A 27,281-nucleotide genomic window follows, 5' to 3' on the forward strand; every position below is an offset into this window, starting at 1 on the left:
CAGCTCTGCTTTTTCCTACCAGATGCTGTGCATGCCCATTAGAAGCTCACCAGTAAGTGCATGGAGAGCGCATTGCAAAGTGAACTTTGATCCCGTCATGCATCAGCTCCAGGAGAAGACAGACAACATTCTGCATCCTGCTGTGTATTGTGATACGTAGAAGCTGCAGAAGCAAATTGGTGCAAAATTTCTACATAAAACTTTCAAATAAAAAAAATGCTTTTCAGCCAAAAATACATGCAATTAAGTAAAAAAAAAAAAAATTTATACGAGCCTTAAAGTTGTCCATAGCCATAAGGCTTCCATGAATAAGGCGGCTCCCACACAGGGGTTAGATATTGTATCCAAACCAGAAGAACACAATAAAACTGAAAGAGGGATTGTCTGCATTCACCAAGTGAAGCCCCCCTGCCCCGAGTACAAGCTGTAAAGCCGTCTACACAAGAAAGTACCAAGGTCGGTAATAGATGAATGTTGATTTTGAATACAGAGACGCCAAGTAATAAATCCTCTGATGTATGTCCAGAAGCGGGATGGACGGTCATCCTTCAGCACAATCTTATTACCTATTTCCAGCATCTTCAAAGTTTACTGGTGTTGAAAATGATTTCTTAGCAACTGAGAAGATATGTAATGCCGAGAACACGGACACGGTGTCATGAATCCTCATAGGAGTAATGGGAGAGTGAACTTGTTTTTAGGTTTGCTCCACTATGCAGTCTCTAAAAGTTTGTGTTGTAGTTGTATTTTAAAGCATAACTATTTAGATTTTTTTTGCACTTGAACAACTTATGAAAATATACAAAACTTTATAATATAACATATTAAAGGTAAATGGCATTTATCATGTAGAGAAAGTTAAAGGGGTTATTCTCATCTCAGACAATAGGCACCTAGGACGCTAGAATATGCCCTCATTGTCGTATAGGTGCGGGTCCCACCGCTGTGGCCCACACCTCTATCAGGAACGGCCCCATAGAAAATGAATGGAGGGCAGCTGCGTATGCGCAGTGCACCCTCCACCACTTTCGGGGCTCCGATCTCGATATAAATGCTGGTCCCAGCAGTGGGACCCGCACCTATCGGATAATGGGGGCATATCCTAGAGATATGCTCCCATTGTCTAAGATGAGACAAGCCCTTTAAAAGCAAATTGCATTTATCATGTTGAGAAAGTTAAAGGGGTTATTCTCATCTCAGACAATAGGGGCATATCACTAAGATATGCCCCCATTGTCTTATAGTCATTTGTCTCCAGTGGTGGGAACCGCACCTATATCAGGATTGGAGCCCGGCAAAGTGGTGGCTAGAGGAGGACTCCAGTCCGGCCACCACCAAGCGCTCTTCCCATAGAAGTGAATGGGAGCACACCACGCATGACCGGCCACTGCTCCCATTCAGTTCTATGGGTCCGAAGGAAATAGCCAAGCTAGCGCTTGCCTATTTTCAGCGGCCCCATAGAAAATGAAATTTTGGGGATCCACTTTCGATATAGGTGCGGATCCCAGCGGTGGGACCCGCACCTATCAGATAATGGGGGCATATCCTAGCGATATCCCCCCATTGTCTCAGATGAGACAACCCCTTTAATACAAGGCACTTACTAATGTATTGCGATTGTCCATATTGATTCCTTTGCTGGCTGGATTCATTTGTCCATGGCATTATACAAGGCTCATTTCCAGGGCTGCAATGTAGCAGCTGTGGCCGGGCTTGCATAGTAAAAGTCACTGTGGTAACGCACATAGGCACGCATGCACAGGAGCTCCCATCCCGGCCACCTCGAATCTGCATTGCACTGGTGGCCATAATGCCAGAAAACAAGCAGCGTATAGTGCATTGGAAAAATGAATCCAGCCAGCAAAGGAAGCAATATGGACCATCACAATACATTAGTAAGTGCCATGTATTAACTTTCTCTACATGATAAATGCCATTTGCTGCAGTGAGACAACCCCTTGGAAAATAGCATAGCCACCTGTCGTTCTGCTGTGTACATGTTTAGAAACCTCTTTATTCTCAAATGTAGTAAAAAGAAGCTAAGGAGGAGATGGATGCAGCTGCAGTTCCTCTCGCTCTCTCAGACTTCCCGCTGCGAGAGGGGAAGAAGAGCATCACTAGCATCAGACCAGGAAAATCCTCTGCACCAGAAATGCAGCAACTCACAGGTTCTGTGAAGATTCTATACACATTCTACCCGTATGGGGCTTTCTTACTGGAACCATTATATCTACTAATACGGGTATTTGTTTACCTGAACAAGGGTACAGGCTCCTTAATATCCTGAAGCTTCTTGACCTCCTCATCTCGAGCTGGTGCACACAGAGTCCCCATCATCCCTATGGTAAAGTTAGCCAGTTTTGGGATGTCCAGGGCTCCATTCTCTGCTTCCTGTTTGATGAGCTCTAGGTCCAGGACCTCGTTGATCTGATTCCTCAGCCGCGTATGACCAGGTAACATGAAGGAGATGAGGGTCTTTAAAACATATTTTAAAAAAATGGGTTACATGCTTGATATAAAAATAAAATACAGTGTAATCAATCGGTCTGAGGGTATGGCCACAGGGGGAGGATTTTGCTACATTTGCAGTGTATTTTACCCTCTGCGTTGCAAAGGGTGAAATTCATAGTGAAAAGCAACAGCATAAATTAACATGTTGTGGACTTAAAAACTGCACCGCAAATCGATTTCTACTGCAGATTTTTTTTGTACGTAGCATGTGACTGCAGCTTAGCTGCATTGTGTATAGGAGGTCCTGTCTCTATAGAAACTTGGTTTGCTGTTCTGTATCTCCCTCATGCTTTACACTGCAGCACTGCCTGCTCAATTTGGCTGCTTTGTGTATGTGAAAGTTCAGTAGGTGGAGAGATGATTAGGTTACAGTAACGACAGAAGATTATAAACTACAGGGACCCAAGCCCTCAGAGAGAAGAGGAAGCAGCTGCATGTAGATGGAGGGGAGGGGCACTAATAAGGGGGAGGGGCCTGGGGAGGTGGGGCTTTCATCAGCCATTGATTAGTAAACTCTCGACGACGACTCCTGAACGGCGCAGGACTCGCTGCGGGAGGAGAGGTTTTGGGGAGTATCCAAATTTTGTGTCTAGCTACGCCCCTTGGGTACAGTACGGCCACATAGACTACTTTGGGGGCTGGATTACGGCTGCGTACCACTTGCATATTACTCTGGTGTCAATGGGTGGCCGAAATGAAATGGACTCTACAATTTGGACAACCCCTTCGTAATCACCAGTGAGTTTCCTGCTGCATCAAAAGGCAGATTCCGGGCTTGGTCTCTGCAGAAGTCAACGCACTTGACCATCGATTCAAGGAACAAAAATCTACCATCTTTGTCAAGTGCCATGGTTTTCCTCCACCGCCTAAGGGAAGGGCAGTCCTTCAGCCTTGGTTTCCTAGAGGTTTCCTCTACTGGGGTTTTTCCCTCTCCTGAAGGCCCGACTCTTCATGAGTCAAAGCCCCATCATCAACAGGGCCACATATAAGACCAGCGCCCCGACTACTGATGAGAACATCTACTGTACATTTGATACCTTGCAGGTAATAAAGAAGTCAGTGTATATTAACTAGGGGTGTGAATGACCCCCTTCCTCAGGACAGTGATACATGTATATACAACAGTAAACAGCAACATATATAGGGTGTTTGGTTCTGTCACTCTGCATATGGTTCACCCGTTGATACACCCCCCCCCCACCGTTTTGGGGTGCCAAAATACACCCAAATATGATGCTGGTAACTGTTGTATATACATGTATCATTGTCCTGAGGAAGGGGGTCATTTACCCCTGAAACGCGTCGACAACAAAGTTATTAGTAGAACCATACGCCATATCTTGATGTGATCCTTGGCAAAGAGGTTCATCTGGTTTTCACCATTTCGTCTGAACTCAACTCCAGCACCCATCTTTTGGGCGCAGACAGGAACCCAGGCTGCAGCCAAGACCCTGTATGCTGGACGGAATATATATACCAGCGAGGTCTTCAAAGTTGTTGTGACTTCCTCACAACACGCTCTGGTGAGCGAACTACAACTCCATATACGATATTATTATTTGCAACACCTCACATGAGGCGCTGTCCTCTCTCTTCTCTTTTTCTTTTGATACATCTGGATCGGGTGCCGGACCCCTGCTGATCAGATGGTGATGGGCTTTCTTGGTTTTACAGCTCAGCTTATTTATTTTTATCCCCTACCTACAGGATAGGGGATAAGTATCTGATCAGTGGGGACGGCTGGGTCCCCCCTGATCATGAGAATGGGGATCCTCCAGCAGTCTCATAGAGAGAACACAGTAGCTATGCGCACACTCGACCTGCCATCTCATTTATAAGGGGACACAGGATCCAGTTCTCGTGATCAGCGGTGGTCCCAGATATTCTGTGGACAGGGGAAAATTTTGTATTGAGGGAAACTATCTCCGGACCACATACCCATTGAAGTCAACGGGTCCGCAAAAAAATGTGGATGTAACATGGACCACATCCATATGTTGTGCGGATCAGCGATGTGCAGACCGTAAAACGGATACGGTTGTCTGAATGGGGCAATATACATATTATACTGCAAAAAAAAATAAAAAATTAAGGAGATACAGTCAGCGGTGTACCTCCAACAGAGGCAGACCACATAGCTGCTTTGGGGCCCCTGGAGGAAGGGGGCCCGGTCTTGGACAAAAGGCCCCGCCTCCTAATTACACTTAATTCCCGCTCCTGTCTTGAGTCCCTGTTCGGGGCTCAGGCTCTGCTTTCCAGCTCCCTGCTTCCTCTGTCCTGTCATCGGGGCCCCCCTTTACTCAGCACATCATCAGTGGCTCCCTCTGCACCCGCTGGAGTCCCGAAATAGCACTCTATGTTGTCTCGCTGCTGGGCGCTGGCCTGGCCAATCAGCATTAGCGGTGCTAGCAGAGCCTGCTGCCGATTGGCTTGCCTAGCGCCCAGCAGAGAAACTTTAGTGTCCTGTGCCACGGGAGTCGGGATTTCATTCCTCTGCAAGCAACTCGCAAGTGACAGTGTAGAGGATGATGAGAGTGACTTTAGGCGAGTAGTGACTGTGCTGTCAGTAATGTGTATTGGGTGTGAAATGAACCCCTTATTTCCAGTGCTGAACCCCCAGTTCTGATGCAGAGTTCTACTCTCTCAGCTTTGCAGATAAACCTGAATCTTCACCCTCTCAGTCACCGACACAGAGTAACGCCGCCATGTCCTGCTGTGTGCACTCACGGACAGGAAGTGTCTCTGTGTCAGCTTCATGCACTGATGTTTGTCCTGCTTTACACTGCAGCTTAGCTTTGTAAGGGCATTACTATGATCCGTGTCAGACTGGGGTGCCTAGGGCCCACCAGTAGAAATGTATTTTGGGGGCCCACCGTATGGATACATTCAAATATCACCTGCTCACACAGCAGCAAGATGCTACCAGATGATTGAATATGGGGGTCCCTGCAGCAACTCTGAGACAGTAGGTCCTGGGGAGAAGAGGACACTGGTGGCTTTCCTCTATACCTAGAAGTCATCTCAGCTCTGATCGTGTCTAGAAAATATATATATATATATATATATATGCATCGGCTGGTGGAGGAGCTGTACATGGAGTATATGTATGTAGTGCAGTCAGTCTACTTGTCTGCATGTGGAGGACATTCGTTTCCACCTAGTTTGTATGTTCTCCCCATGTTCTGGTGGGTTTCCTCTTGGTGCTGCAGTTTCCTCCCACTCTCCAAAAGACATACTAATAGGGAATTTAAATTGTGAGCCCCAATGGGCACAGCAATGCTATATCGTTTGAAATCCATATTTCAAGTAAAGTTTTCCTGTACCTAAACACTTCTGCAGTCATGATCACAACATCAGACATGAAAGTACAGCGATCTCTCAAGATACAATATGTTCACCATACAATGGACTTTTCTGACCCATCGTAAGTTGAAACCAGACTCAACCTACAATGCTTCAGCCTCAGATCCAACCAAACAAGGCCACCTCTCTGGTAGAATAGCTGGATAGTTACTAGTTAGCAGCTACTCCTGACTGTTATCTGTAAGGACTTGTGTTATCAGTCTTAGTTATCTGCTTATTTTTCTTAAATCTTCAAATTCTCTTATCTTGGAGGACATTTTGGGTCTTTGGAACTGATTACTCAACTTACAATGGTTTCAACATACAATGGTCGTCCGGGAACCAATTAATATTGATATTACTGTATTGATATTAAAAAGGGAATTTCAAAATCTCAGAACAACAAGAGAATATAGGAATAAGTCCATGACAACCTTCCACACACTGAGGTCAGGAATGAATGTGTCTCATGGATTTATGTCCTTCTACATCTCCTAAGGCCTTATTAAATAGGGAGATTATGGTTATGATGATCACTAACGAGCGTTCATACGATAGTGATCATCTGGCAGTGTAATACTGCCACTGATTAACCGCTTGTTCATTGGGAGCTTTTAAAGTGGTTCTCCTGGCTTTTAATATCGATGACCTATCCTCAGGATAGGTCATCAATATCAGATCAGCACCCCCGCCGATCAGCTGTTTGAAGAGGCGGCGTCTATACACTTGTATAGGAGCGATCCGTCCCATTGAAATGAATGGGACGGTTAGGTGTAATTACACCTGCTCACCGCTGCAGAGGCGACGGCGAGAAGGTAAACAATGAAGAGGAGGCGGCGCTGGCACGGCGCGCGCCTCCTCTTCAAACAGCTGATCGGCTAGGTCATCAATATTAAAAGCCCAGAGAACCCCTTTAACATGTTAAAAATTACTGGTTTGCCGGCGGCAGATCGCGCTGTGTAATAGGCGCTCTGCTGGCGGCAAGCAATGAGACGGTATAGGGACGAGCGTTGCATTAGCGATGTCCCTATACTGAGGAGGAGATCGCTGCATGTAATAGCAGCGGTCTGCTCCTCCAGCGAGCAGGCGATTGATGGGAGGGAACACTTCCCTCCCGACAATCATCTACTCCAGGGGTAGGCAACCTCCGGCACTCCAGCTGTTGTGAAACTACAACTCCCAGCATGCATACTTCCTGTGCTCTTCTCAGAACTCTCACAGAAATGAATGGAACATGCTGGGGATTGTAGTTTCACAACAGCTGGAGTGCCGAAGGTTGCCTATCCCTGATCTACTCTATCTCTTTAACTGTGTCTCATCATCTTTTAATTTAACCATTAAAAAAGTTATCAACCACTGAGGAATCTCAATCTTTTTTTTTATCCTCTATAGGAATTTCAAATTCTCATTAAATCAGTCTGACATTTATGGCAGCCTGCAGTGTGCGCATTGGACAAAAATCGGACTACTCCAGATACCCGTGTGAAGTGGGCAGTTCTGATAAAACTATTTTAGGGAATTGTGAGTTTCCTGTAATTGATCTTGGGAGATCGAGCAGCTCCTTTCAAGGCCCTTAGATCTTCTGTTTTCTGCACTCTGCTGTGGTCTAGTCTGAGCATTTATCAGTAGTCAATAAATAATGCATGTTACAGACGACCCGTCTCCTCTCCTGAGATGTCTCTTTTAGCAACTGCTTGCATCCTCCATGTAATGATAATGCTGGAGCCTCTATTCTTATTCTTATTATTCCTGCTAAAAGTTATAAATGAATTGCTAGCAGTTTGCAGTGAAGGTCCAGAGGGGTGTTGCCAGTTGAGGGTGTGTCCCTGCACAGTCTGACACTGACAGTATAGACTGAATAATACCAGACTGTGCAGGGACAGACGCCCAACTGGCAACACCCCTCTGGACCTTCACTGCAAACTGCTAGTAATTCTTTCATAACTTCTAACAGGAATAATAAAGGAGTGGCACAGCATAAAGTCATAAGGATAGATGCTCCAGAATTATTACATGTGGAAGGCACATAGTTAGGCTACTTTCTCACAAACGGAAAGCCACAATGCCTGGAAAACTCTTCTATAGAAATCAATGAGGTCTCCAGCAGACCATGGTGTCTATGGAACATGTGGCTGCCGTAAAGCAATTTTCTTAATGCCTTCTAAATGCTGCGGCAAGATGGCCGCCCCCAAAATCATGTTCAGGAAATAGAATTAAAAAAAATAAAAGAAATCTGTAATTGGAAAATAAAACCAGATTGGAAAAAAGAAGAAAAATGAAGAAAAAAGAAATGTGTCGCCATCTGGTTTTAACTGGCAGAAAAATGTTTTGGGCGACACATTCCCTTTAAATTTACTCTATAAAACATCACAGGTAACATGACTATTACCTCTTTAATTTCTCCCAGTAATATGATGGCATGATCATACACAGGCGGGTCTTCCTTGAACTGCGCTTCCAGGCAATCCCAGAACGCTTTATGGACGATGTCCCGAACGGTTCTTTCTAGGCTGCAAAAAATAAAAAGGGGGAAAAATATATTTTAAAACATGTTTGAACATTAGACATGAAGACAACCCTTGCCCACAGCAAAAGATGGAGGAGAAAAACCGTAACTGGGCGACTACAAGTATTCATCAGGCTGAGACGAGGTCTCGAGATTCAAACGTTGTCATGTGACCAGCGTGACGGTGTCGGCATATTTCCCTGCTCCAGCAGAAGTGAATGGGTCCTCATTCACTTTCATTATAGCAAGGAGCGTCTTTGAGGTTGTCTTAATACATTCCTGCAGAGTAGCTCGTCAGGCGGCAGCGACGGCACTGAAGAGCTTACCTAGCCCAGAACGCCGCCGTGAAAGTAGAAAGACTTTGGGAGCGTTAATTCAGTTCCAGCACCAACATTTGCAACTGTCTGGCTAATTATACTTCTGCAAATATTCAGTGTGGTATTCCCATCTTGTAAAGAGATGATTATGCTCAGTTGGGGGCCTGAACTCTGGGACGCCCCCAGGTTCTGAGAATGTAGATGCCACAGCGCTGCGTCCTCTTCACGTGCCCGAATGGCCAGGCGCACCGCTGTGCAGGGAACTGTAACAAAGCCACATTTACTTGTACGGAGCTGTGCTCCTGTTCCATGCATAGTGGGTGGCAGGGAAGACAGGAAGGAACAACCACACCGAATCAGCCCTGTGGACCCTTCATTCTCAGGGTCCTATAGGTCGTCCCCCCACCTATCAAACTAATGACGTGTCCTAGTGATATGTGACAATGGAGTTGCGTATTTCCAGCACCAGAGGCATCACAGAACAGTGCGGGGTATCAGACCCCTGTCTATCATATACTGATGGCCTATCCTGAGGAGAGGACAATCCCTTTAAAGGGCATCTGTCAGCAGATTTGTACCCTCTATGACCTGTTACATGTGCGCTTGGCAGCTGAAGGCATCTGTGTTGGTCCTATGTTCAGATGTGCCCGCATTGCTGAGAAAAATGATGTTTTAATATATGGTAATGAACCTCTAGAAGCAATGGGGGCGTTGCTGTCACACCTAGAGGCTCTGCTCTCTCTGCAACTGCTACGCCCTCTGCAGTTTTATTCACAGAACCAGACAGATTAAACGTCATCATCCCTGTGTCTCCAATCAAAATGGAGAGGGAGACACAGTTGCAGAGAGAGCTGAGCCTCTAGGTGTAATGGCAACGCCCCCATTGCTCCTAGAGGCTCATTTGCATATATTAAAACATAATTTTTCTCAGCGATGCGGGCACATGTGAACATGGGACCAACACAGATGCCTTCAGCTGCCAAGTGTTCATTAAAGTAAACTTAAATATAGATTATTTGCATATAATCACTCACATGAATCTTTGAAACCGTATTTTAGTGATCTGGATGAATTAAAACTTAGCTTTTATTCTAGCTCTTATAAGATAAATGAGATTTTGTTCCTCAAAATGAAAGTAAAGAGGTAGGTAATCGTAGATTGCTCACAGTGTCCCACGATATAACGGGGCTTGTACTGAGGGCAATACTGAAATGTCCACAAGGGCAAAATATGAACTGGCTGATGTATTCCAAACGTGATGTTTCAAGGTCTAGACAATTAGGGTGGTACACATCAGTATTCAGGCCACAGGTGGTCAGGTTTGGTGCACACAGGCGCCAATATCTGACACGTCAAAGTGGACATATAACAAGTATTAAACAACAAAAAATCTATATGCACAACGACAAACACAACACAAATAATGACATGGATGTATGCGTATATCCGTGTTACATACTGCACACTCACACATCCACAGCATATAGGTGCACGGCGGCACCGCTTGAGAAAAAAGACACACCACCAGGTGTCCTACCGTACAGGTTTGATGTACTCCAGGCACCTGTGTTCTTGATGTCTTTATCAGGCAGGGTGGTCCTTTTCGGCAGTTGGAGGGTATTGGAGGGAATAAAGACGATGATATTTCTTTTCTATCCCTAGAAGGCCCTCGCAGCCCTACAATAAGCCTCCAAAACTAGCCACGGGGTGTCCCACTAGTTGGGCCCCCGTCCGGAACCTAACCCTGGAATTGTGGTCCCTAAAAAGGCCCTACAAGGATCCCTACATGCACGTTTCTGGGGTAGGGCAATGAGCCCCTCCCCTCATCAGGGGATATAGTTTCTAAGGGCCGGAAAATACAAAAAGAGAGTCACCAAAAATGGTGACTCTCCTATAGAGTAAGGCGCACAGGTGGGTGTGCAACCGGCAATAGGAATGAAGGAGAGGAGACAGGTAGATTAAAGTTTCCTCCCTTCTGTCACTAAAGTGGAGCGCACAGATAGGTGTACAGCCACAGTGTAAAGTGGAGCGCACAGATAGGTGCACAGCCGCAATAAAGATAGAGAAGGGGGACAGATGAAAGCGCCCCTTGTCCTCTTAAAGTGCACAGGTTGGTGCCGCAGGCATATGTCTTACCTGGTCTGGAGGTGTACGCGTCCGCTCTTTTGAAGGTTCGCGCCGAGGTATCGGCACGTCGCACGCCATGATGACGTCAGTCCTTCCCTTAGTGCGGCGGCAGGCAGTGATGACGTTTTGCCCTTACTTTGCGTATCATGCCCATACGCCGATTGTGCGCTGCGCATGCGCGATAGTACGCGTACATTATGTTTCCAATATCATCGCATTAGTGCCTGAAATGATGTATCCAGGCCATAATGCACAAGGATAATTATTGGATTCCAGTATACAGCCTCCATAGGTCAATGTTTATATTTATATTATACCAGCAGACCATCATACTGGTAACTTCACTCTTATAATGGGGCTGCATTCAAAAAAGGTGCTGTTGTTTTATTTATATGTCGTTGATCAGATACTACTATCAGCGACATACAAAAGAATAAGAAAGATAGAGTATACATCAGGCGCCAGACAAATTAGTATATGTTGTGCAGGCGCACTGTGTAGACCTACAAATATAGAAATACGGACAAAGCATAGATATATGTATTTTCTTGTCCGTATACACGGGCGTATTGATATATAAGCTCCGTATAGGGGTGAATCTGTGGGCAGCGGAACACGTGTCCAACGGATTCACTCAAACACCCTGATATGGGTATACAACATGAATTATTTAGTGATATTTATTGCGGTCTTGTTGATTGCATTTTTTAAAAACCACTGTTTTAAAAAATGCAATCAACAAGACCGCAATAAATATCACTAAATAATTCATGTTGTATACCCATATCAGGGTGTTTGAGTGAATCCGTTGGACACGTGTTCCGCTGCCCACAGATTCACCCCTATACGGAGCTTATATATCAATACGCCCGTGTATACGGACAAGAAAATACATATATCTATGCTTTGTCCGTATTTCTATATTTGTAGGTCTACACAGTGCGCCTGCACAACATATACTAATTTGTCTGGCGCCTGATGTATACTCTATCTTTCTTATTCTTTTGTATGTCGCTGATAGTAGTATCTGATCAACGACATATAAATAAAACAACAGCACCTTTTTTGAATGCAGCCCCATTATAAGAGTGAAGTTACCAGTATGATGGTCTGCTGGTATAATATAAATATAAACATTGACCTATGGAGGCTGTATACTGGAATCCAATAATTATCCTTGTGCATTATGGCCTGGATACATCATTTCAGGCACTAATGCGATGATATTGGAAACATAATGTACGCGTACTATCGCGCATGCGCAGCGCACAATCGGCGTATGGGCATGATACGCAAAGTAAGGGCAAAACGTCATCACTGCCTGCCGCCGCACTAAGGGAAGGAATGACGTCATCATGGCGTGCGACGTGCCGATACCTCGGCGCGAACCTTCAAAAGAGCGGACGCGTACACCTCCAGACCAGGTAAGACATATGCCTGCGGCACCAACCTGTGCACTTTAAGAGGACAAGGGGCGCTTTCATCTGTCCCCCTTCTCTATCTTTATTGCGGCTGTGCACCTATCTGTGCGCTCCACTTTACACTGTGGCTGTACACCTATCTGTGCGCTCCACTTTAGTGACAGAAGGGAGGAAACTTTAATCTACCTGTCTCCTCTCCTTCATTCCTATTGCCGGTTGCACACCCACCTGTGCGCCTTACTCTATAGGAGAGTCACCATTTTTGGTGACTCTCTTTTTGTATTTTCCGGCCCTTAGAAACTATATCCCCTGATGAGGGGAGGGGCTCATTGCCCTACCCCAGAAACGTGCATGTAGGGATCCTTGTAGGGCCTTTTTAGGGACCACAATTCCAGGGTTAGGTTCCGGACGGGGGCCCAACTAGTGGGACACCCCGTGGCTAGTTTTGGAGGCTTATTGTAGGGCTGCGAGGGCCTTCTAGGGATAGAAAAGAAATATCATCGTCTTTATTCCCTCCAATACCCTCCAACTGCCGAAAAGGACCACCCTGCCTGATAAAGACATCAAGAACACAGGTACCTGGAGTACATCAAACCTGTACGGTAGGACACCTGGTGGTGTGTCTTTTTTCTCAAGCGGTGCCGCCGTGCACCTATATGCTGTGGATGTGTGAGTGTGCAGTATGTAACACGGATATACGCATACATCCATGTCATTATTTGTGTTGTGTTTGTCGTTGTGCATATAGATTTTTTGTTGTTTAATACTTGTTATATGTCCACTTTGACGTGTCAGATATTGGCGCCTGTGTGCACCAAACCTGACCACCTGTGGCCTGAATACTGATGTGTACCACCCTAATTGTCTAGACCTTGAAACATCACGTTTGGAATACATCAGCCAGTTCATATTTTGCCCTTGTGGACATTTCAGTATTGCCCTCAGTACAAGCCCCGTTATATCGTGGGACACTGTGAGCAATCTACGATTACCTACCTCTTTACTTTCATTTTGAGGAACAAAATCTCATTTATCTTATAAGAGCTAGAATAAAAGCTAAGTTTTAATTCATCCAGATCACTAAAATACGATGCCAAGTGTTCATGTAACAGGTCAGCCAGTGTCGTAGAGGGTACAAATCTGCTGACAGATGCCCTTTAAAGTAGATCGGCGATCTGCAACACGTCCAGCACCAGCTCTGGTGAATCGCGACTCCCAGCATGCTTTGCACGGAGGCAGCTATAATGGTTTGTTTGCAAACAGACCAAGTAGACATAAGTGAAAGTGACACAATTTACAGAATGTATTGCATAATAAGGAACTAATTATGTGAAGAAATGTCAAGATACCCACATTAAATCACAGCTACTTAAACGTACTTTCCATTTCAGCAGTACATTTCCTCCCCTGGCTCAGAACAAAGGCATCTTTATTACCGTCAATGCCATTTTACGATGCAGAACGTGCCCTCCTGCTTGGCACAAGAACGGCACCAGGAAGTTGGCTGCTTACAGCTCATTCTCCTAACTGTGCACGTGGACCAGGCCTTCAGGAAGGCTGACACTCCAAGGAGCACGCACTGCTCCATCCGCCGGCATCCTGCTTCAAGTTTCCTTGTCAGCAATGTTTTCTTGTTTTTGTTGCAGCAGGCTACCGGTGCATGGAGCAGGCTACCGGTGCATGGAGCAGGCTACCGGTGCATGGAGCAGGCTACCGGTGCATGGAGCAGGCTACCGGTGCATGGAGCAGGCTACCGGTGCATGGAGCAGGCTACCGGTGCATGGAGCAGGCTACCGGTGCATGGAGCAGGCTACCGGTGCATGGAGCAGGCTACCGGTGCATGGAGCAGGCTACCGGTGCATGGAGCAGGCTACCGGTGCATGGAGCAGGCTACCGGTGCATGGAGCAGGCTACCGGTGCATGGAGCAGGCTACCGGTGCATGGAGCAGGCTACCGGTGCATGGAGCAGGCTACCGGTGCATGGAGCAGGCTACCGGTGCATGGAGCAGAGCCTCTTGGTGTAACACCCCCCCCCCCCCCCCCCCCATGCTCCTAGAAGCTCATTTGCATTTGCAGGAGTAGCTTCATCCTTTCCGTAGTGTAGTACACAAAGGATGGAGCTACTCCTGAAATGCTGATTGGGTTTTGGACCTCTGACAATTAGATATTGATGTTTTAGCCTGAGGACAGGCCATCAATATAAAAAGGAGTGGAAAACCCCTTTTAAAGGCTATGGACATATTTGACATGGAAAACATGATTTCTACATATGTTAGTATAGACCTAAAAAAAAAAAAAGCTGCCCTAGGTTTCAGCCTGCAATCTTCATTTGTTAATGTTCGGACCTCCAGATAGTCAGGAAGCATCCTGCTCGTAGTTTCAGACATGAAACTCCAGACTTAATCATGCTGGATCTGTGTGTCCAGGATGCTGCTGTCTTCACTAGCTCTGATGGATGCTATCCTCCCTCTCCACTCTCTGATCTATCATCTAGAATGATCAGTAGACACCAGAAGACACAACTGAACTCCAAATATATTGAAAGTACTGAGTGCTTACATATTTATAAAAATTCGGTTTTATCAGTACTATTTTACAGAAAAGTTCATTATCAGTTACAGAGATGCAGAGCAATGCGTCCTCAGCCGATGGGTAACTATAGGGGGTGAAGAACAGCAGTGGCACCTGTGTCCTGGAGCCCGAGAGGCCCAATAGAAAAAATAAATAAAATTAAGCATGATTGTTGGTTGGGCCCTTTAATGTATACTTTCATTGAGCCCAAGAACTTCCCTGGTCCTCAGGAGCTGTATGTGTAGATAGCACCGTGGTCTGATGACATCACATCCTACCTTCCCTGAGGCAACTCCATGGGTTTGATCTGAAAACCTCCATTGACCACGATCTCATGGGCCAAAGCCATGTTGGTGACCCCTTTGGCTGCGTCCATCAGTTCTTCCACTGACACAAAGCGAGGAGGGCTGGCTGCAAGACACACAAGGAAGTCAATATGGTTTCCAGGCTGACAGCCTACTGCTTGGCATACAAACAATACAGAGATTAGAAGGGCTTATTCAGTGACGTATGTTACGTGCATCTCCACACTCGAAAAACAAAAAGTACATTTAATAAAAAATAAATATAGTCAAGGGGCAATTTCAATCCAGGAACTTCACCTGCTAGCAAACAGACTGTAGCGCCGGAGGTCGGACCCCCGCTGATCGGAATGTCATGGCCAATCTTGAGAATAGGCCATAAATACAAAAGGAGGGTCTCCTGACACAATTATTTCAATAAATGCCTATAGTCCACAAAGTAACAAATCTGGAGCATCCTTTCTCAGAAAACTGTGTTGAGCCGCTGCTCAGTTATTCCTTCTGAAAACTTTTAGGCTAAATGCACACAATCAGGCTTGCGCGCAGAAAATTCTCAGTGCACACGATGCGGATTTTGACCTGCGGTGCGGATTTTAAAATCCGCAGCATGTCAATTTATTTTATTTTTCCTGACCGGATTTTCTTCATCAATTGATGTGGATTGACCGCACAGATTTGCGGATTTCAGTGCGGATGCTCCGCACATGAATCCTGAACGTGTGCATGTACCCTCAAGTAAACAGACGGCTAGGGGTTGTCGTTCCTCTTATTATTACAGTGTGACTTGACACAACTGGACACTTATCATTGGATGGACAGTGTCAGAATGTACGGTGACACTCCACACTGAACAGGGGAATGGTAACACCCAGTTGGTCAATTCATTCATACATTTTCAGTAGGAGTAACAGAGGGACATACCCTCTTTAGCATCTTTTACAAATGGCCCTAGTTGGGAGGAAAGTGACTCTCACCCTGTGGGGTGTTCCCCCTGTGTGGACTCTGTCGGGTTCTCCTCCGCACTGATTTGTCCGTGACATCGGCGCTGTGGCTGGGGTCATCTGAGGATTCTTCTGCAGGCTGCGATTTATCTGGTTCAAAAGGCATGGTCCTAAAATATCAAGCAAAGACAAAGGTAAGACATTAAATGGGTATTACCATCACAGATAATGGTGGGCATATCGCTAGGATACACCGAGAACGGAGCGGGGAATGTGGCGGAGGGCGCACTGTGCAGCCGCCCTCCATTCATTTCTATGGGCCACCTAGCACTTCGGTCCCCGTGTTCTAGCGACTGGTAGGGGTCTGGGTGCTGAGGTAGAGCAGAAGCTGATCCGACCTTCATCCACATGATGCTTTTAGGATTCCTTTCTTAATATATCTTTATAGGGGTTGTTGCTCTGTTTCCCTGACACAAGGCCCCAAAACCCCAGAAGTCAATTCATAAAATCCTGGCTTTCTGCAGCCACTACTAGGGGGATCTTAGTAGGAGCTTGCTGCATACTGTCCTATCATGGCATGCAATCTGAATACAAAGAAACAAAAAAACAAAACAAAAAACATACACAACTCACCTTTTGAAATTCCCGCCCCAGCCGGATCAGAAGTGAAGACGTTCCAAGTGCACGTGACCAACGTAGCCAATCACTAGCCTCAGCAGTGACTGGGGCAAGAAGCGGCACATGACTGCTGCAGCCAGTCACTGACCTCAGTAGTAACATGTGCAAGAACTGAGGCCAGTGACTGGCTGTAGCAGTCATGTGAATGGGAAGAGAACATCATCTCCCCCAGGTCGAAATGTATTCACCCATAAGGCAATGTGACATTTCGGCTCAGTGCTTGAGGAAGGCTCTAGCACTGAGCCGAAACGTCGCATTGCCTTATGGGTGAGTAGATTTCTTTTTTATTTTATTTTCTGGAGTGCTGCCCGTTCTTCTGTTTTTTTATATACGGGGTTTGCTTATTCTCAGGACAGGTCACAGGTCATCAATATCAGATCAGTGGAGTGCTGGGTGTTGGACCCCCAACCCCGGACAAAGACGGGAGCAGAAGGCTCGTCCACCGTGTAGTGGCTGTGGGTACTGCAGCTCAGCTCACATTCACTTCAATGACAGCAGATCGGTGGAGATGTGGGGTGTCGGACCCCCGCTGATCTGATATTGATTACCTATCCTGAAGACAGGTCAGTAATATCTGCAGGCTAGAAAACCCCTTTAATGTTTAATTTTGGTTGGACGACCTCTTTAAGGCTTAGTTTGTGTGGCGACGGGACGGATCCTAAGGGGTTAACCAAACACCATGTGATGAGAACTTTATTGTCTCACTTTGGCAACAGATGAATCTAAATGCCAAATTCCTGCCAGAGAGATCCCCAGAGGTACACGTGACTGTCTGCATCGCTTCCGTGTAGCTGGCATCGTACAGTCTGTACAGCCCAATACACTGGACTCCGACATATGGATGTGCTACGCATTTGCACATTAGCGGCAGCCTTCTCCGCCAGGCTGTTTACCCGCCGGATCCGTGCTGCCTCTAGAAGTCCACTCCGGCCACATTGACTATAATGGAGGTGGCCTGGAGGTCCGGCGGCAGCACGGCAAACATGCCAAGAGACGGCCGGAATAAAACTATGACATGTTGTTTGCTGTTTCATAGTGACCGCCCCTTTAACAGTGGCCGCCCCTTTAACAGTGAGTTTCATAGTGGCTAGCCCTTTAACAGTGACCGCCCCTTTAACAGTGAGTTTCATAGTGGCCGCCCCTTTAACAGTGACTGTCCCTGTAACAATGACTTTCACAGTGGCCGCCCCTTTAACAATGACTTTCATAGTGGCCGCCCGTTAACGGTGACCTGCCCTTTAACAATGACTTTCACAGTGGCAGCCCCTTAACAGTGGCTTCCATGGTGACCGCCCCTTTAACAATGACTTTCACAGTGGCCACCTCTTTAACCACTTCAGCCCCGCTAGGTGAAACCCCCTTCATGACCAGGCCACTTTTTACACTTCGGCACTACACTACTTTCACCGTTTATTGCTCGGTCATGCAACTTACCACCCAAATGAATTTTACCTCCTTTTCTTCTCACTAATAGAGCTTTCATTGGGTGGTATTTCATTGCTGCTGGCATTTTTACTTTTTTTGTTATTAATCAAAATGTAACGATTTTTTTGCAAAAAAATGACATTTTTCACTTTCAGCTGAAAAATTTTGCAAAAAAACGACATCCATATATAAATTTTTCGCCAAATTTATTGTTCTACATGTCTTTGATAAAAAAAAAATGTTTGGGCAAAAAAAAAATGGTTTGGGTAAAAGTTATAGCATTTACAAACTATGGTACAAAAATGTGAATTTCCGCTTTTTGAAACAGCTCTGACTTTCTGAGCACCTGTCATGTTTCCTGAGGTTCTACAATGCCCAAACAGTAGAAAACCCCCACAAATGACCCCATTTCGGAAAGTAGACACCCTAAGGTATTCGCTGATGGGCATAGTGAGTTCATAGAACTTTTTATTTTTTGTCACAAGTTAGCGGAAAATGATGATGATTTTATTTTTTTTATTTTTTCTTACAAAGTCTCATATTCCACTAACTTGCGACAAAAAATAAAAAATTCTAGGAACTCACCATGCCCCTCACAGAATACCTTGGGGTGTCTTCTTTCCAAAATGGGGTCACTTGTGGGGTAGTTATACTGCCCTGGCAATTTAGGGGCCCAAATGTGTGAGAAGAACTTTGCAATCAAAATCTGTAAAAAATTACCGGTGAAATCCGAAAGGTGCACTTTGGAATATGTGCCCCTTTGCCCACCTTGGCAGCATAAAAGTGTCACACATCTGGTATCGCCGTACTCAGGAGAAGTTGGGGAATGTGTTTTGGGGTGTCATTTTACATATACCCATGCTGGGTGAGAGAAATATCTTGGCAAAAGACAACTTTTCCCATTTTTTTATACAAAGTTGGCATTTGACCAAGATATTTTTCTCACCCAGCATGGGTATATGTAAAATGACACCCCAAAACACATTGCCCAACTTCTCCTGAGTACGGCGATACCAGATGTGTCACACTTTTTTGCTGCCAAGGTGGGCAAAGGGGCACATATTCCAAAGTGCACCTTTCGGATTTTGCAGGGCATTTTCTACACATTTTGATTGCAAAGTTCTTCTCACACATTTGGGCCCCTAAATTGCCAGGGCAGTATAACTACCCCACAAGTGACCCCATTTTGGAAAGAAGACACCCCAAGGTATTCCGTGAGGGGCATGGCGAGTTCCTAGAATTTTTTATTTTTTGTCGCAAGTTAGTGGAATATGAGACTTTGTAAGGAAAAAAGAAAAAAAAAGAAAAATCATCATTTTCCGCTAACTTGTGACAAAAAATAAAAAATTCTAGGAACTCGCCGTGCCCCTCACGGAATACCTTGGGGTGTCTTCTTTCCAAAATGGGGTCACTTGTGGCGTAGTTATACTGCCCTGGCAATTTAGGGGCCCAAATGTGTAAGAAGTACCTTGCAATCAAAATGTGTAAAAAATGGCCTGCGAAATCCGAAAGGTGCCCCTTTGCCCACCTTGGCTGCAAAAAAGTGTCACACATGTGGTATCGCCGTACTCAGGAGAAGTTGGGTAATGTGTTTTGGGGGGTCATTTTACATATACCCATGCTGGGTGAGAGAAATATCTTGGCAAAAGACAACTTTTCCCATTTTTTTATACAAAGTTGGCATTTGACCAAGATATTTTTCTCACCCAGCATGGGTATATGTAAAATGACACCCCAAAACACATTCCCCAACTTCTCCTGAGTACGGCGATACCACATGTGTGACACTTTTTTGCAGCCTAGATGCGCAAAGGGGCCCAAATTCCTTTTAGGAGGGCATTTTTAGACATTTGGATCCCAGACTTCTTCTCACACTTTCGGGCCCCTAAAAAGCCAGGGCAGTATAAATACCCCACATGTGACCCCACTTTGGAAAGAAGACACCCCAAGGTATTCAATGAGGGGCATGGCGAGTTCCTAGAATTTTTTTTTTTTTGCATAAGTTAGCGGATATTGATTTTTTTTGTTGTTTTTTTTTCTCACAAAGTCTCACTTTCCGCTAACTTAGGACAAAAATTTCAATCTTTCATGGACTCAATATGCCCCTCACGGAATACCTTGGGGTGTCTTCTTTCCGAAATGGGGTCACATGTGGGGTATTTATACTGCCCTGGCTTTTTAGGGGCCCTAAAGCGTGAGAAGAAGTCTGGAATATAAATGTCTAAAAATGTTTACGCATTTGGATTCCGTGAGGGGTATGGTGAGTTCATGTGAGATTTTATTTTTTGACACAAGTTAGTAGAATATGAGACTTAGTAAGAAAAAACAAAAACAAACAAAAAATTTCCGCTAACTTGTGCCAAAAAAAAATGTCTGAATGGAGCCTTACCAGGGGGGGGGGGGGGGTGATCAATGACAGGGGGGTGATCAATGACAGGGGGGTGATCACCCATATAGACTCCCTGATCACCCCCCTGTCATTGATCACCCCCCCTGTAAGGCTCCATTCAGACATCCGCATGATTTTTTACGGATCCATGGATACATGGATCGGATCCACAGAACGCATGCGGACGTCTGAATGGAGCCTTACAGGGGGGTTATCAATGACAGGGGGTGATCAGGGTAATCAGGGTGATCACCCCCCCTGTAAGGCTCCATTCAGACATCCGCATGATTTTTTACGGATCCATGGATACATGGATCGGATCCACAAAACGCATGCGGACGTCTGAATGGAGCCTTACAGGGGGGTTATCAATGACAGGGGGTGATCAGGGTAATCGGGGTGATCACCCCCCTGTCACTGATCACCCCCCCTGTAAGGCTCCATTCAGACATCCGCATGATTTTTTACGGATCCATGGATACATGGATCGGATCCACAAAACGCATGCGGACGTCTGAATGGAGCCTTACAGGGGGGTTATCAATGACAGGGGGTGATCAGGGTAATCGGGGTGATCACCCCCCTGTCACTGATCACCCCCCCTGTAAGGCTCCATTCAGACATCCGCATGATTTTTTACGGATCCATGGATACATGGATCGGATCCACAGAACGCATGCGGACGTCTGAATGGAGCCTTACAGGGGGGTTATCAATGACAGGGGGTGATCAGGGAGTGTATATGGGTGATCACCCGCCTGTCATTGATCACCCTCCATTCAGACGTCCGCATGTGTTTTGCGGATCCGATCCATGTATCCATGGATCTGTAAAAATCATGCGGATGTCTGAATGGAGCCTTACAGGGGGGGTGATCAGTGACAGGGGGGTGATCAATGACAGGGGGTGATCAGGGAGTGTATATGGGTGATCACCCGCCTGTCATTGATCACCCCCCTGTAAGGCTCCATTCAGACGTCCGTATGCTTTTTGCGGATCCGATCCATGTATCCGTGGATCCGTAAAAATCATACGGACGTCTGAACGGAGCCTGACAGGGGGGTGATCAATGACAGGGCGGTGATCAATGACAGGGGGGTGATCAGGGAGTTTATATGGGGTGATCATGGGTGATCGGGGGTTTATAAGGGGTTAATAAGTGACGGGGGGGGGGGGGTGTAGTGTACTGACCTACTTGAGTCCTCTGGTGGTCGATCCTAACAAAAGGGACCACCAGAGGACCAGGTAGGCGGTATATTAGACGCTGTTATGAAAACAGCGTCTAATATACCTGTTAGGGGTTAAAAAATTCGGATCTCCAGCCTGCCAGCGAACGATCGCCGCTGGCATGCTGGAGATCCACTCGCTTACCTTCCGTTCCTGTGAGCGCGCGCGCCTGTGTGCGCGCGTTCACAGGAAATCTCGGCTCTCGCGGGAGGACGCGTATATGCGTCCACCCAGAAGAGCAGGACCGCCGCCAGGACGCAATCCTGCGTACGGCGGTCCTGAGGTGGTTAAAGGTGACCGTCCCTTTAACAGTGACTTTCACAGTGGCCGCCCCTTTAATGGTGAACCCCACAGTGGCCTCCCCTTTAAGAGTGGCCCCTGCCCCCCCCCCCCCCCATGCATGTAGCAGTGTAGTTGTGCCATTATACGTCATATGACTGAATCTTTCAGGACCTGCGAACTGCTAAAACTGGTGATCAGTTGTTATGGCAACCTGGAGTAGGACCTGCGAGCTTCTATTGGCTGATAAGGGACATGTGACTGTGTATGGCAGAAGGCTGGCAGACTTGTATTGGATAATGCAGGTCATTTTGTAGGAATATCTCGGGAACGGTACGTCCTAGAGAGCTGAGACCCCCGCAAGGGATGGGTCTACCAAGTTTGGTTGAAATGGATGGTTGCGTTTTTGAGTTTTCGCGGAACATACATACATACCTTTTTATATATATATATATATATAGTTCCACATGGGTGAATAAAGATATCACGTTTTTTTCAAGTCTTGGAGTGCTGTCCGATTTCATACGTGTATATAGATAGATAAATATATAAAGCTGTGTGTGTGTATGTCCGCTAAAGGAACCCCCACCGTCGCATTTACAATCACGAAATTTGGCACACAGGTACATCAGGTGTCTGGGAAGGTTTCATTCCCATACAGGAGGAGACCAATCAAGTAAGACTTCATAGCAACCAATAAGAGCTCAGGTTTCATTTTACAAACTGCTGTGGAAGAATGAAAGCTGTGATGTGATTGGTTGAAGGCTGATTTCGTTGTGTTGGTTACAGTAAACGAGGCCTAGTGATCCGGTACTCCAGGGCAGACATTGTAATTTCAGTCTGATGGAGCCGACTGAGGATTCTGTCAGATTAAAGCGGTTGTCTGACCCCCAACACAATCATAGTTGTGTGACCAGGTCTGCTCTGCCTATAGAAAGAGAGGTACTTACCTAGTCACCAGCGCTGATAGTCCCCTCCCTGCCGCTATACCAATCCCCACCATTCACTGGCTTTAGTGGGGGCGTGTCCTCAGGCATCATGTGACTGCTGAGGCCTGTGAATGGTTGAAGCGGCCCACGTGACGATGGACGATACGTTGAGGTCCAAAGGGGACCGGAAGCAGCGGGGACAGGACCCTTAGTGTTGAAATAGAGCAGCAATGTCTAGGTAATAAGTCGGTTGTGCACTTAGCAGGTTTTGGCATATACCTCACCCCAACAACCTACATATACATCCAGAATATACAGGATAGGGGATAAGTTGTCTTAAAGGGAATCTGTCCCTATCCAGCTGTTTGCACAGACCCATAGCGGTGGTTCACCAGATTAAATGCCGTTTATCTTTTGTTGATCCAAGGCTCCTTTCCAGAATTATGATACTTTTTCTTTATATGCAAATTATGCCTTTGGTGCAATGAGGGCATCACCAGTGCTCCTGTTGCACCCAAGCTCCACTCCTTTCTGTGGCTAGCCCCTCCATCGCTGCTTTGATTGACAGGGCCAGGTAGTGGCTAAGCAGCAAGAGAGGGGCTGACCACAGAAAGGAGTGGAGCTTGGGTGCAACAAGTAGCACTGGTGACGCCCTTATTGCACCAAAGGCCTAATTTGCATTCTAAGAAAAAGTATAATAACTCTGGAACGGAGCCTCGGATCAACAGAAGAAAAACTGTTTCTCAATCAGGTGAATCACAGCTATGAGTCAGCGCAAGCCGTTTTATAGGGACAGAATCCCTTTAAAGAGGTTTTCCATATTTGAAACATTTATGGCAGTGATATCCCAACCTGCGGCTCTCCAGCTGTTGCGAAACTACAACTCCCAGCAGGCCCTGATACCTGTAGCCTGTCCAGGCATGTTGGGAGTTGTAGTTTTGCAACAGCTGGAGGGCCGCAGGTTGGGCATGCCTGATTTATGGCAAATGTCAGGAATAAACGTCTGACTGGAGGAGAGGTCCAAAAAGGAAAAAAGGCTGGACTCCGCATAGAAGGAATTGTGCATGATCAGAAAAACATGGCTCCTTTTTTCCAAAAACAGCGCCTCACCTGTCCACAGGTTGTAAGTGGTATTGACCGGGGCTCAGGTGTTCTACCAAGCACACGATAAAAGGGCCGGGGTGGGCTTCATTCAGCTGACTGTCCGGGGCCCATGCTGAGACCCTTACCGATCAAACATGGCAGACAGACCCTAAAGCCTATATTACACAGAGCCAATATTGTACCGAATGTCGTTAACGTGAACGAAATTGAACGAGTGAGAAACTTTTGTTTGTCAACGAGTCGCCAAATCTTCGATCTATAATCGTTATCTGCCGGTCTAATACAAGCCTAAAGATAGGCCATAAAAATGTATCACCTACCCACAGGAAGGTAATGGGGGTCAGTTATCAGACTGGTGTAAAGTAGAACTGGCTGAGTTGCCCATAGCAACCAATCAGATTCCACCTTTCATTTTGGACAGCTCCTTTGGAAAATGAAAGGAGGAATCTGATTGGTTGCTAGGCTTCCACTAGGCCAGTTCTACTTTGCACCAGTTTGATAAATGACCCCCAATGTGTCTGATCAGTGGAGGTCCAACCTCTTGTGTCCCTGTATGACTAGAGGAGTGGTCGAGCATGTGCACTGCCCATGCTCGACCACCGCTCCTGTATAAAGGGGACGCAGGACCCCCGTCCTCGCATGGGATCGCCTTATACAGGCAGATGATCGGCAATAATTACTCACTTTCCTTCATCGTTCTCCTGTCACGGTGGACCTCCAGGGTGACGCCACGGCGGGCCTCCAGGGTGACGCCACGGCGGGCCTCCAGGGTGACGCCACGGCGGGCCTCCAGGGTGACGCCACGGCGGGCCTCCAGGGTGACGCCACGGCGGGCCTCCAGGGTGACGCCACGGCGGGCCTCCAGGGTGACGCCACGGCGGGCCTCCAGGGTGACGCCACGGCGGGCCTCCAGGGTGACGCCACGGCGGGCCTCCAGGGTGACATCTATGAGGTCATGTGGCTGCTGCGGGTGACATCTCGGCGGGCGTCAAGCAGCCAATGCAGATCTCTCTCTTCTATATGGGGGTTCCCCTGGCGATTACTATAATGGATGTCACCCAGCTTTTCCAGACTTTGCCCATGGAGAGGTGGGGGATGGGTCTAGGCTACAATGCCATTCAGCATACTGAAAAAGCTGGGTGACTACCTGTGTAGGACATGCAATGGAGGCCACACTGGTGGTCACCCATGGGAAATAACCACTGAGGCTGGGCACAGGCTGACCCGAAGGAGTGACTTACCTGCAGTGAGAATAGCCGGGGGCAGCTGCAGTCAGTGAGGGGTGTCACCCTCTGCTCCTCATACTAGGGGGTAACCTCCCGCCGCTGGAGCCGCACAATGCTGCAAGTCACAGTCGTTAGGGAGCAGCCCACTCAGCCTCCAGCAGATTCTGTTTACGGAAGCCGCTCCCGGGGCTGCTGGGAAATGTAGTTTCACATTTTGCAAGCCAAGATGACGAAGGAGTTTTGGCCCAGAACGTGCCGGGGCGGGGCCTCGAGTGACAAGAGGCGTGACTTGCGGCGGCGGGCGTGGACGAAAAGAGAATAAGCGCGCATTTGAGGCGGGGCAGAAGCTGTAGGGATGAGTGGCCGAGGGGCGTGTCCTGCTTATGATTGATAGGTCTCTCTCTGAAGGGTCGCTACCTCTTCCATGCTGGGAGCTTGTGTTTGTAGCGCTTAGCGCGTGTATGTCATCCTGCTTCAGGACTACAGCTCCCATCATGCTCTAACAGTCAGCGGGGTGTCAGCACTCCAGCTGTTGTGAAACTACAGTTTCCAGCATGCTCCATTCATTTCTATGGGAGTTCTGAGAAGAGCAGAGCAAGTGTGCATGCTGGGAGTTGTAGTTTCACAACAGCTGGAGGCTGCCTACCCCTGCTATAGGAGGGTCAGAGTGAGAATGTATGTGAGGAACGACCTGGAAGTCCTGGATGTGTAACAGATTGCCCCCAAAAGCGGTGGTGCTGGTGAGGCCCCTACTAGGGTTGCCACCTTTCCCAACAAAATATACTGGCCAAGTTAAGCCACACCCCCAAGGGTGTGTGGGGGCGTGGCTTTGGGGTGTTAAGTTGCTCTCATACTGTGGCTCCCAATAATATTAGTGCCCTCCAGTAAGAGTAATGTCCCATTAGTGCCCCCCAGTAAGAGTAATGTCCCATTAGTGCGCCTGCACCCCAGAATAAATGCCCCCATTAGTGCCCCTGCGCCCCAGAATAAATGCCCCTATTAGTGCCCCCACAGTAAGAGTAATGTCCCATTAGTGCCCCCTAGTAATAGTAATGCCCCCATTTGTGCACCCCAGTAAGTAAGAGTAATGCCCCCATTAGTGCCCCCCAAAATTAATAATTCCCCCATTAGTGCCCCCCAGTAAGGAGTAGTGCCCCCCCCAGTAGGAGTAATGCCCCCATTCGTGCCCCCCAGTATGAATAATGCCCCCTTCGCTGCTTCTACAAAAAAAAAAAACACTCCCCTCCTCCATTTTCTTGCGCTGCGGTGAACCTGCGCTCCAGCCGTGATGACGTCTCTCAGGTCCTGCACATCCAGTCAGCAGTGAATGTTCCCCGCAGTGCGAGCAATGTTCCCCATCAGTAACAGGCCGCGTAGAAAAATACCAGCAAGTAATATTGCTGGTAGAAGAAAAAAAATAAACAAAATAAAATAAAAAATACGGCTCCGGCAGGGCCACTAAAATACCGGCCTTGCCGATGAGATACCAGCAATATTTGTTGTACAGGGTTACATTTGACCCTGGATGCAGAGTATCTGTCTCCATGTTACACTGAGCCAGCGTGGTGCTGTTCTGGCGGCTGGATGTACAGCGCTCATCTCAGAGCTCCTGACAGCTCATAAACACCCACAATGGCTACATTCCTATCAGACTGAGACTAATACGGCTAACGCCGGTGTCACAGCGTCGTTTATGTTTCCGTAGAAAAAAATCAACAAAAGAACGGATCCTACATTTCAAGCATTTATGCTAATCTGACATGCATTTTAACCATTTCATATCAGATCAGACGATTTGATGCTGATTATTAGGGATGAGCGAATCGACTTCGGATGAAAACATCCAAAGTCGATTCGCATAAAACTTTGTTCTAATACTGTACGGAGCAGGAGCGCTGTACAGTATTAGAATGTATTGGCTCCGATGAGCCGAAGTTATTACTTAGCGAAGTCTTGCGAGACTTCGAGTAATAACTTAATAAATTA

The 27,281-nt window shown here is 46.8% G+C and overlaps 1 protein-coding gene across 1 annotated transcript in view; it reads right to left on the bottom strand.

Moving 5' to 3' along the window:
- Positions 1 to 25,487, bottom strand: part of TCP11L1 (t-complex 11 like 1) — a 41,247-nt gene extending 15,760 nt beyond the window's left edge. The window contains 5 exon segments of the mRNA XM_044269689.1: positions 2,255 to 2,475; positions 8,243 to 8,363; positions 15,074 to 15,206; positions 16,072 to 16,208; positions 25,311 to 25,487. Coding sequence (XP_044125624.1) covers positions 2,255 to 2,475; positions 8,243 to 8,363; positions 15,074 to 15,206; positions 16,072 to 16,204 — 608 coding nt within the window. The 5' untranslated portion in view covers positions 16,205 to 16,208; positions 25,311 to 25,487.
- Between the last annotated feature and the right edge of the window lie 1,794 nt (positions 25,488 to 27,281).

This window comes from Bufo gargarizans, chromosome 10, assembly GCF_014858855.1.
Source record: "Bufo gargarizans isolate SCDJY-AF-19 chromosome 10, ASM1485885v1, whole genome shotgun sequence".
NCBI lineage: Eukaryota > Metazoa > Chordata > Amphibia > Anura > Bufonidae > Bufo > Bufo gargarizans.